The sequence below is a fragment of the Varroa jacobsoni genome, unplaced genomic scaffold (genome assembly GCF_002532875.2).
Source record: "Varroa jacobsoni isolate VJ856 unplaced genomic scaffold, vjacob_1.0 scaffold_1016, whole genome shotgun sequence".
NCBI classification, from domain to species: Eukaryota; Metazoa; Arthropoda; class Arachnida; order Mesostigmata; family Varroidae; genus Varroa; species Varroa jacobsoni.
This window is the reverse complement of record NW_019213918.1, coordinates 15,378-28,056: the sequence shown is the minus strand read 5'-3', so window position 1 is coordinate 28,056 and position 12,679 is coordinate 15,378. Positions and strand designations below refer to the sequence as shown.

General features: G+C 40.7%; 1 protein-coding gene across 5 annotated transcripts in view; it reads left to right on the top strand.

Moving 5' to 3' along the window:
• Window positions 1-698: 698 nt before the first annotated feature.
• Window positions 699-12,679, top strand: part of LOC111265815 (uncharacterized) — a 22,397-nt gene continuing 10,416 nt past the window's right edge. For 2 of the 5 annotated variants that reach the window (XR_002683690.2, XR_002683689.2), the window contains exons 1-2: window positions 699-1,054; window positions 1,211-1,318. Coding sequence is in view for 3 of the 5 variants with exons in the window: in XM_022842742.2 (XP_022698477.1) it covers window positions 941-1,054; window positions 1,211-1,318 (222 nt within the window). In the remaining 2 variants the exon portion in view is untranslated. The remainder of the gene's footprint in view (window positions 1,055-1,210; window positions 1,319-12,679) is intronic. The other 3 variants (XM_022842742.2, XM_086970645.1, XM_086970646.1) reach the window with 3 other exon arrangements.

The window sequence follows — 12,679 nt, the reverse complement described above, 5'->3', positions numbered from 1 at the left end:
GAGAGACCCTTTCTCTGGGGCGTCATCATTCTACCTATTACCTATTACCTTTTACTATTGCGCCTAAGTTCCTTATCTGCAACGGATATCCGTTTGAAACACCGTAAGCGAATAAGCAAAAAAGTTACTTCAACTTCTTTATGTATAGCTCTATATACTGTCAATCATTGGAAGAACTATTAAGCACCCCTATTATAGTTAAGAACAGGAAATTTAAAACGTCTCGCTTTTTGAAGACGTGCTTTTATATGATGTCATAAATGCTTACGAATCTCGTTTAATCAGTTTCGGTCCTAGATTCAAAGCCCGTGTCCTATGTCACTAACAAGTTACTAATACATAATTCAGCATGCATGCGTGCGTGCGTGCGTGCGTGCATAAGTGCATGGGAAATCCGAATTTTTTCAATGCGCTTCAACCATTCTCATTTCGGATGAATACAAAGCACCACCTTTTCTTTATATATAGCTTTGTCTAATAGGCCTGTTCGTAGGTAGCTTAGAAACAATAGAGGTGCCTTGTCTGCAAAAGCACAAACGGAGATTCATGGCTGGTGTGCTTGACATCAACTCACTGGAACCTCCTCGAACAACATGTCGCTTTGGTTTGTGACGTGTGAAATTAGCAGACAGTGCTAAGGCTTTCTTTGCTTCTCGTAATGAAGGGAAAGAAAGGGCTTTGTTTTCTAGCAGTGAATAAAATGATTATATCTCGAAACTCTGTGACAGATCCCGCGCCCTGTTCGCCGCTACAGTACCATAGGTGCCATGCAGGAGTTTACCGAAAGCTGTGCTTGCAATATGGATAGCAGTGCTAACGAACTGGACACACAAAGACGGTGCGAAGTGGACTGAGAAGTGAACCGGCAAAAAACGCTGCCGGGCGAAAAACTGAAAAATCTTTTTTACCAGCAAACCAACGAGCAGATGTTGTTCCCAGTATGCGCTCGACAAAGCAGCCCATTGAGAAGATATTGGTGTACATCAGTGGCTTTAGTCCGAATCCGTACGACACTTTATCGAAGTGCTACGAGGGATTCAAGTTTTCGAGGATGGTAAGGTCTCTCTCTCTCTCTCTCTCTAGGTATTAGAGTATATCACCTTCGAGGGTTAGTAAGCTCAGCTGGAGTGCACTGGGAAATAAATTCATGGGAGAATCCTTGACCCAAAAGATTCCTCTTCTTAACAGGTTTCTACACTTTTGGTTACAGGGCATTTGGGCGTACAAACGACCCACATATTTTTCTACCAGTATTTTCGTTCCTTACGAAGACATATGCCTGCGCGGTTCAGCACATACGGAAATCATTATCAAAAAGGTGATAGATCCAAACACATCTTGTTTTTAGTTTCGTTCTTTTGGCCGATCACGACTTTGATAGTAGGTGTTTTGGCAGGTGCCTCTTTGTATTTAGCTGTTTATTGAATACGGCACAGACAGGGGAAAAGGCAAACGACTTGGAGAGACGAGTGAAATGTGTCTTTCGGCCACCCTGATGTCATCTAGCGCCAGGTCATTAGGACGACTGATGCATTTCTGTGCATGTTTATATTTTGCAATACCTGAAACGCACGCCCTGAACGCAGGCTCGACTCAGTTAGTAACATGCTTTAATTAGAGTCTAATTAAAAGGTCACAGATGTTTACTTTGTTATGGAGGGCGCACGTGCCGTGTATCAAAGAATATTTGTTTACATACTTTATTTCTTCAAGCATACATGGACCATTTTCTCAGTAGGCGTATATTTATCCACTTAAGTCGTCGCCAAGGGCTTGAACAGTCGATAAATAACACCAAGCGTCGTTTTACATTAGCGTAATACAATTGTTCTTCAATATCTTCTAATGCTGCAGCTAGATTCGTTAATATGTACCACTTTCTTTCTAGATAACTAGACCGGCAACTACGTTAAATTATAAATTCAAACTTTCTGTAGGACAGATCCCTTAGTAGATTTACGGATCTGACTAGACACCTTAAGTAGCAAAGAGCTAATTGTTCAAAAGCAATATTCTAAATTGTCATTCTTAATTGAAATTAGGTTTGCAAGACTATAAAAAAGCATGGATTTGCATGGTATACATTGATATTAGATGCCGCCGAAATCAGAGAAAGCCTTTTTTAGATATGCCGTTTATATTCGGCTTGTCTATTTATCAACGACTTGCCATACTACGATGAATTTTCTGTTTTGTTTTTTTTTTTTTAAATTTTTTACATCTGGGATTATACAAGTGTCACTAATATGTGGGACGGTATATATTTTGCATGTCGAATATTGGCCCCCGGCAATTTCACATAGGACCTGTCACTCATCTGCAACCTTCATAAAGTATGTTCAACTATCTCACTCTTTTTTTTCAGCCTCTAATATATCATCCGAGGTGTCATAGGATCGTGCAACAATCTTAGTGCTTTAATGTTACTTAACTTTGTTAATTTTTGCCTGGGATGTCGTTACCTAATTAGAAAAGTTCTTTCATAAGAATCAGTGGTTTTCAGCTGAATCGCTAATTTCTACCTTTCTAAACGGAAAGATAAACGCAAACCGTATTAATAATAATAATGGTGTCCGGTGACTTTTACTGCCTGTAGATGATACGCTGTGATGCCTAAACCGCTTACCATGCTGTACGCTGAAGTGCGCTTGAGGACATCCTTGAATTATGTATGGATGCAGTCTGCAGTTATAAAAATCACAGAAAGCAATATACGCGTCATATATTATAGGATATAATTGTGTAAATGTTTTTTGGCATTGGCATTTGCAAGTTAATTACCTGATCTGATTAAGCTAGAAGAAGAAGAAGAACGGAGGTGTTTGCCAGTACCACGCTCTAGGTCTTCTGTCTGGTAAAGTTGCACCCACACCTCGATTGGTCTTTCTAGATAAATAGAGCTTTACAAACTTTACAAGTGCAACTTTCCCAGCTGCCCTCGCGCATATCGTTATAATATAATGATTGTTTTTGTTTACGTATTTATAAATGCAAGCTATCGCTAATGTTGAGAGGGATAAAGTATATACTTTTACTTCTTATCTTTGCGTTTACGTCAATATCGTTTGGGTTTAGAAAGGCGGAACTTTTTTTGGGAACCCTCGATGAACATCGGAGTATCTTCCGACAGGTACACTGAATGATGTCAAATTGTCCTGGTGAGACCGAGTCCTAGTTACAAAAACGCCGGTGTTATTCGTTGAAAATTTCGTAGATTGCATATGTGTAACTTTTCTTGAAGAAATTGAGCTCCAAATGTAGCAGTCAGCGCTATCTTCGAATTAAACATGTTGACTGCGACTTTCACTGGTTCTTTTCCTGCTTGTGTTTTTTGTTATTGTTGCAACTGCGAACATTGCCATTCTTTCGCGGTCAGTGAAGGACCTACCATTATTGTCAGCGTATACAAGGAAGTTTTCAAGTTTCAGGGTCGTTTTGTTAAGGCAACACAGCTCACTGTTGATGGCATTACCCCTTTCTTGTCCTCTTGATGACTTCTGTCCTGATCTTGTTAATTTGAAGTCCAAGGTCAGCCAATCACTTTTTCAGGGTTGTTAGCGTCTGTTGCATGTAGAACCTGTTCGTACATTGCTAAGTCGTCCGCATATACGACCACCATCACAAAGGGGTGTCATGAGTGGAAGTTATTAATGAGAAGCATGAACAATAACGGACTAAGTTTATATCCTTGTGCAGAACTCGCAGTTTCGCTAACATCATTCATCTTTGTAAAATTGTCATTGAAAATGATTGGGTTACTCTTGAGGAGGCCTTAACGCTTTTGAAGGCACCCTTCGTTGTGGCAGCTTTGTAATATAGTTCTTAAATCGGGATCAAAATATGCTCTCAAGATTATGAAGGTCTAGCAAACAAATTTGTTCGGACGACCTATAGCCGTTTCCATTTCATTCAGCGCGGCGCAATGCTCGAAAAACAAAGTTAGGGGTCGAGTTTTGCTGAAAAGTATTCACCATAGATACGAACATCGGTTACAAGGACAGCAGCTGATTCGCCCCCTATCTAGACAGTGTTATCATTGTAAAGAGAAGGAGAACGTTCTAAGTCTTCTGTCTGGTAAAATGGCACCCATACCTCGATTAGTCTTTCTAGAGCGTATCCATTAACAAACAGGTTCTTCCGAAAACTGCGACGAAACCGTGCTTCGCTGCTATGTCAAATGGAAAACCGTTCGATTGTGACAGCGCGTTTCCAAAAAGTGGCCTACCCACTTTAATGAGCAATTTGCTGCAGGACTAGAGGAACAGGGATGGATGGCTGTACAAGAGCTCAGATTTGAATCGACTGTATCATTTTATATGGAGTGCGATTAACCGAAAACCTAGAAATCTTAATGCTTAACGCTCATTCCTACAACTAAGAAGACGTTCGAAATACACAGTATTTTGGCCCAAGCTTGTAAACGGTCAAAACCTCGAATTGAAGTCGTGCTTGAAGTCAGTAGCAGTTGTACTGAATAAACTTGTGCGTCAGGGACGCCCTAGTAGGCACATGCGAAGCATTTTATCCAAATTCCTGCCCCAAAATACAACTATAGTGAGCTATAGTAAAACGATTCTGATTGTTACCATCTTTTGTGTCCACACTTTCCTTTGCTCCGTTCATTTGTCCACGGGTCTTTTCTTTTCGGTGGCAAAATTTACCAATTGAATTTGCTCTCCTGTAACAGTGTAGAGCCAGTAGTGATTACGTATCGTACGAGGTTGAAATAAAGGCTTCGTATGTTCGTTGTTTGCCTGTGCCGGAAACGAGATCAGCCACTGTGCTTATTTGCTGTTCATGCCAAAGGTCGAAGATTTTTTCCCACTCTTCGCTGATGTACTGCTTAAAGAAGATGGTAATCAGCAGCGTCGTTCGTATATAACGATTGGCTGTCATTACATAATTTAATTTTGAGCTTCCCAATTTCTAATAACGTTTGCAAATTACTAAAGAGAAAATTGTATACACTGTAGATGAGAAACGATTATGTCAAACAAAAAAAAAAAAACTTTTAAGTTGATTTAAAAGCAAGCGGCTAGATGAATCACGAATTAGTTGGCCTTTAAGCTTACTTCTATCCATTCGATTTATTATGAGTCTAATAAGTTGAAATGCTTGCTGAGCTCTCTTGTTCGATAAACAAGCTCTATATTACATAGGAAAATCATTCATGATTATGTCTCTTACGCTACTTGTCACACAATAGCAAGGCTATCGTGGGACACGTTTTCTTTGCTGTACAGCCTGACCCGGCGAATGTAATAGAACATCATTCCGTTCGTTACTCGCGGCATGTTTGTTCGTTTCTGCTAACCGCACGTCCACTGCTAAGTCAATATATATAGCACAATTGCGGATGTTACCTTACCCCCTCCCACTCCCCCGGTCCCTCTCTCCTAGTCTTCGAAGGCGCGATTAGAGGCCAACTAGATACCACTGAAAGAATCGTGTGGTGGGGAACACGATCAGTCAAGAATCGTTTCCCCTCTGTCCCTTACGAAAAAGTTAGAATCAAGTATTGTCTACCGTCTGCTGTCCTCCACCAGCAGTTGCCATTTACCAAATCAATGAGAATGAGAAGAGCTGTCTCTAGGCTAACCACTCTCGAGCGACCACATCACGCAAACACATCACCACGACCACTAATTTTACTAACGATTGTTTTTCTGCTCTTCTACGCTTTCTTCCTTCGCAGCTGTTTCACACGATGTATCTTAGCATCGGGTTCCGCTGGGTTGGCCTTATGTATAAGCAACGTTAGAGAAAATTACAAGGGCCCATAAGGTAAAATACACTGTGCCGATATGGCCACTTTTATTTGGTGCTAGAGGTAGGCAGTATTAGTAATGATGTGATCGAAATCGCAGGATAATAACTGTCATAATGAGAATCTTGTGGATGATTGCTTTGGCGAGAATAGCGTAGGCCAACCTCGTAGGCTCGAATACTAATGACTCTGATAAACAAGGCCCCAACCGATGAGAGTTATATAGAGGATGCAGATGAACGAGAAAATCTTTCAGGCACAACATGTACCATGTACTAATCTGCACATGATGTATACATGACATATACAGAATATGCAGATTCACTAACTTTATTGTTAAGCCTTAATTAGCCTGTTGGCCAGCTAGTTCCGATTATCAATGGTGTTTCAAGCGCAGGGTAGCTAGATAAGTTTTTATATAAGACTTAGCGGCAAACTTATTAATTAGGCATAAAGGGGCCCATGCTTCCAAAAAATTCTGGTAACTAGCCATTTTACTTAATGTAGCGCCGATTAGAGACAGCATTGGGTATACTATTAGTGCTTGAGCTTGTTTTGGGCGAAATGCAGTGATCATTGCATTATTGTGGTTGGCGACGATGTGTGTTCCGCGAAAAATATCTTGCGTGGCCTAACATTGAATTGAACATCCCAACTTCCCCAAACTTAACGATTATACGTATAATATAAACTTTGTTTCATATATTACTGATTGTGCTGTGTTGGAAAAATGTTTACCAAATGCAGTGATAATTATGTGAATCTTACCCAACCTGAATCGTCGATTCGCAATAAAAGCATCCTTTGTTACGGAACGAGCAATAAAGGGGTACAGGCTTGACAAAAATAATCTATATGGCCATATATGGTCGCTGCGTTTGAGATACGTGAAGCTATGTTCATTTTATTGTTACCTTTACATCGATTCGCTTTTTCTTTTAGAAATATCACCAGATTATTTCTATTCTACCTCTCTTAGGACCCGGGTGCACGCCTGAAGAGCGCTCGCTTAAGTGATGAAATATTCGAAAAGGGCTTATATTCACTTCTTTATGTAATAGATTATTGTAAATTAATCAAACTAATAGGAACAATAATAACTTACGCTTAAAAATCTTAACTTACTTTCGACGCTCGGCAGAGGAACCGCTTGCAATGAACTCGTTCGGCCATTCTCAGTGTGATTCAACCTTGCAAGTTCTCTCTACGGACGATAAAGGCATACGTTGTTTTTCTGGGTAAACACTATTATAGATTACCATAGCGTAAACCTTGTTAGGCCCCATCGCAACATGAAGTTTATAGACAAACCAGCTTCGTTGCATGAGCCCGTTACCACGCACGCAACATTTCAAATGATTAATATTAATTAAGTTTTACAAACTAATTCCACATCGAAAAAAAAAAGTTCTAATACACATACGAAATGCCTGTTTGCGACTGTTAGTTAATATCTACGCACCTGTGGCTGAGTTAGGATGACCCTGCTGCAAGGCCCCATTTCCTCCGTCCGTGAAGTCCCCTAAATTTACTTAGAGCGCTACGAATTATCCTGTTCGATTCTTCCTAATCGGCGTTTCCGACATCACCTAAAACGTGGGCGAGGCCATCTATTGCGACGAAGCACCAAAGCACAAGACATTGTAATCCGTATACCGTTTCCCTTTGCCCAAACTCCAGTTACTCCCGCGGCTGCCGAGCACTCTGAACCGGCTAGAATTTCTCACAAAACTGAAGGACATAAAACGATAGCCACTGATCTGATAAAAGCAACGCGATTTGAACCATCAATAGACAAGTGCTTATGCCCTTTCGCGTAAGACTGGTCCCACCGTCATAATTCGCCGTAGTATTAGCTGCTGTTCCTTCCACTGCCGGCAATAATACTAGACAGGCTAGTGCTGGTAGTTTTAGCGATAGCCAGCCTTTAATTGCTGGCTTGCACCCACTTGTCAATCATCATGGCTTTCTTTGTTTACGCTCCAGCCCATACATTTTGCCCTCTTCCGTCGTGCCGTCTTCCGCTTATACATCGCGCACTATTCTCGAAATCCCTATTATACCAGATCTCCCTTGTGAAAGAAACAAGACGTGTCACGTTTGCGAGTGGATGCATCAGTACCGTGTCCGCTGCTATGAATTTTTCGCGTGATTGATTGTAATCTACTGGTTCGTTGACTGTGCGGGAGACTTTAACTTGAGAATGATAGTGAGCGAGGCTATCGTGAAAGACCTGTCGTATGGGGTCCGTACGTTCGTTAATTCCGTTTATAAGCAATAGAAGAAACAACAACGCCAGCAGAAGATGTCAAGGTGCACGCCCGAGACAAAAACAAAGACAAAGATAGGATAAATGCGCGCAGCGGCCGTAGCGGCGTTCGTACCGTTGAGCGCATATTAGCCATGTTCGTTTGACCAAGGCGGTGACCGGGACCCTGCAGCGATATTTCCCTCAAAGGACAATTACAAGGATTCGAAATTCCTTTAACGTTCGTGCTCTAAAAAAAAACTCCGGACTATCCGCCTTTTTCAAAGCAGACAAAATAGAGGCTGAGGGACAGTCCTTCGTTTCTTGAATAGCTACAGGTTTGCTATTGCTGTCACTGTCATCATCGCTCTCGGAGTTGGTTGTCGGATGACCGGCTGAAAGAGCTTAACTTTTTATTGGCACAACGTACCGAGAGAGGATTTAGTGCTTTCCACTTTGGTAGGTTCTTTTGTAAAATAGAACTTAAAATTAGCTACTATAGCAGCATGAGCGGAAACAACTATGAGCAGCTGGAATAATATAATTCAATGGAAAACGTGACACGCCGTTAAACAAAGCTGTTAGGTAGCTCATCGTCGTTATTTGCGCGCAGGTTGAGAACAGCTTTTTTTAATGAGGCGCTTGTACACCAAAAGATAAACGTAAACAGAGATAGCTTTTAGACGTCTCGTACAGATATATAATTTGTATATCATTGCCTCAGTGGCCTAGGAATTAGATACGAGAAAGAATGAATAGGGCGAAACGTTGCTCAAATAAATTGGAAAATATGAAAAAAAAAAAAAAAAAGTTCGAAAAGGTAAATGCTATTAGCGGGCTGTTTAAGTAAATAATTTACCACCATTTGACATTTATGGTTTCAACAGCGTCTCGTTAAAATATAGCCACGTAATCAAACGCAAGCCCTCCACGCACAAAACAATTAACGTAAGTTACAACTTGCTTACTTAATTGCTGTGTCAATGACGTAAAATATCATAACCTACTTTATTGGCAAAAATCGCAGGAGATAATGCTTTAGACATTCTAAATAAGGATCTTATTCTAACACCTGCTGGGATAAAAGAGGCAAAATAACATTATTTCGAAACAATTAAAAGGATTGCTTACCTTGAGAATCCTCACATAAAGTAAGCACCCTGTACGTCGAGGATGCGAATTACGTTACACAATAGAGTATTTTATTTTTCCTTTTTGCCAATTAACCCTGTACCCCACAATATGCAAAGCAATCACCCGATGTATAAAACTGAGAAATATGAAAGTAAACTGTGTAAATAGGAAACATTCACTTGTAAACAATAATACAAGCGGTTCGCTGTAATCAGTTCCTGCTAAAAAAATATCTGATTACCACATGAAGTTAGTAAATACAGATTCAACTATACCGAGAAAAGTTATTGTTGAGAACCGGTTGAACTTTGGGGTTTACTAAGCCCTAATGAGCTCGATTAATTTTTATGTTTTTAATGAATTAAACGGAATCAAAACCTACTTGTAGCCTTTGTTATGTACAAAAACCTACGTTCTATTACGCCGTTTGGTGGAGGCGTGATCACTAATTCGTTTGGTTCACTGCTCGCGCTTCCAGCGACGTACGCTAACCGCCTTCATTGGCCAAATTGTGCTTTTCAATCCTATAGTCAATCTAAGTAAGGTCTCAATCATCTGCCATGACCGAACAATGAATGGCTGTTCGACTGACTCGACCACACTGATCATTCCGAGGGTCGGTCTGCGATTAGAAAGGAAATAATTTGTAAAAGCGTCCTTCAGTTTGGCCCAAGAGCGCAGGCGTTAGAGGTTACAGTTGGAGGTTTGTAGAGTTATCGGCTTGCATCTGTCTTTTGGAGCGCGGACTGTGACCCGAAACCGCTGCTACTGAATGGGTCGTTCTTTGTTTGCGACAAACGCAAAGAATCAGAAAAGAACGAAAGAAGGAAGTCAGCTTTCTGCTTCCTCTTCGCTCTCACGGAAACACATGATATGGACAAATAGGAAATGAAAGAGTCGTATCAGCAATAATTGCCTCTCCGTTCGTCGCGCGAACGAGCGGACGGATAGTGATCATGTAAACGTGACCCATAACAAAGAAAAAAAAAAAAGGAATGCGGAGTTTTACGGAACGAAATAGGAACACGAGATCGACGTTCTCGAAAAAGGACATTTTCGTATTGTTTTAAAGTTCTTTTTGATAAGCTTCTGACTATGGAACAATCCCTCGGACCGCGAAATACCAGTAGACGAAAAAAGCTGAATGTAATGACAGTCCTGGACAGATGTGTTTTTACCATTATTTTTGCAAACACTTAAGCCGGTGCTACTACATATCTACGATATGTACTGCTAAAAAGCAACTTAGAATGCGCCTTTCGCAAAGGTCGATCTCCTTTCGATCATATGCCATGCCTACCCATTGGTTTCGGCCCACGTCTACCTTGAAAGTTTCCCGCGAATATAAGAACATATATTGTTAAAACGGGAATCCTTAGAAACCCTTGATTTACTTTGGATTGGAAACCTTCCAAAGAGACAAAGGGTTGATGAAGGTAGTATCTTACCTGGTTACAGGACACAAGCCCATTGCCGTCGATCGCTAGTAATCCATTGGTTAAGGCTTCATGGCTAAAACTGGCTAGAAATTCAAAACCAGATTATGAAATTAGTAAATAATTATTATCATCTACTGTCCTTGTGACAGGTAGACGATGTTGAAGTGTTCCTACCAGGTAATGTTCTTTAGAAGACCCAATGAGCCAAATCACAAATATCAAAGGACGCAAGTATAGCAGGCTACATTAAAAATCAAGCTTGAAAAGCGCACTATCGTGATACAAAATGGTGAATATCGGGTTCCAGTAATGTTTAGATAAACAGACCGAGCATAATAGGTCGTTCCTAGTTCCTAGTCGAACCATAGAAACGTTTCGACACTTTTCTAGGCAGACTGTCACTTGGAAGTGGTCAAACCAAACTCTCCATAAAAGTTCCTTCCTAATGGGTTCTATTTCAAAAGTTTTTTAATGGACATCGGCTATTTTAAGTCACAGCCTAATGTTAAATACTCGATCTATTAGCCGAAAAAGCTTTTAAACCATAACGCTCGTAAAGCTATAGTGTCCTTTTCGGCTTACTCTATTGTTTAAGGATATCACGGTGGTTAGGGATACCTGCTACAGCTTTTCAGCGTAATTATTGTGCTTTGCAAGGCGAGTGCCTTAATTTAGGTTCACCGAAGGGAAAAGTAAATGTATACACAACATTTAACTACATTCGAAATACTTATGTTTCGTTAAAACGTTCGTATAGATGTCAGCCAACATTTGACGCCGCATAGCGCTACAGCCCAAGAACGTTAACAGTGAACCTTCTGAGGCAACAATAGATACGGTTAACGTAAGCGAAGCAAACTACCTGTAAGACAGGGTGGAAACTGGTAGGTAAAATGAATCACCCCGGGCCTTCCAGAGCGGGTGCTTGGGTGACAGCCCTAGCTCACAAAAATGCCCCAGTCCCGGTAATAATTCTGAGTTTCATCGCAAATGATCAATTCTAAACCTTAGCTCAGTCCATATAAGCTTTAGTACAGACGAAAGTTCCGACAAAAGCAGTTTGACTGAAAATGAAAGTTCCTCTCTGAGCGTCAGTTGCCGAAATAGCTATAGCAGCATTCTTGCGAGCAGTTTATTACGCATTTGTCAAGTAGCCTGCGGTGTCCTTATTAAGTAACTTGTGAAGTATAACCTACAACCAAATCGTTATTGCATATGCCGCCGTCGAATAAATCAGCGAAAACGTAATCAGTACTAACGAATCGTTTTACGAACGGTTTACGAACATTTTATTTTAAACTAATACTTATTTGGATTTGAAATTTTTCAATAAAAATACGGAAGGAGAAACGAAAACATAAAGTCTAGATATAAGATTTATCCCTAAATAATTTTGGCACCTTTTAATATTTAATAATTCCCTATGTAAAGTTAGTTCTCTGTACATCCAACTGGCATGCGCTACATTCTATCGAAACATTGTATCCTGTATTGCACGATCTTCCTGTGAAAGTAGCATCGTCGACGGCTTCAAAATAGCAGGTCGCTACAGACACGATAGAAAGATGAGCCCTTTTATACAATGGGGATAGAGAAGGGGGTGCTCTACAGCAAGCTTTGACGACAACTAGAAAAGATATGCTAACTTTCTATGTAGACATTTCTGAGCAGGTCGTGATCGCTGGAATTGTTTTGCCATAAGTTCTTTATGTGAAAGAACAAATGATTCAATGCAAACCCCTATTTGACTCCAATCGTTAAACGAAGCCAAATGTGCAGGAACAAGTCTTGGATAGACGGGCGTCACAAGCATCGTTCCCATCCGCAGCCCGACATTCGAATTCGACTACCCCCACAGCGGTGTTATTCGTTCACTGAGCTTAGCCATACGTGGGCTGCCTAGGTTCAGAATCAAGCATGATTAGATTTCGTTTTGCATTTGGATAGCACAGTCCGAACGTAAAACTGAAAACGTTTACCACGCCTGGGTCATAGTTTTGAGCACCGAAAAAAGCAACGACTGAGCCCTATCTTGCTTCATTAAGTTACAGATGTTTAGATCTTGCAATACTGGTCAGCGAGCGAGCGAGC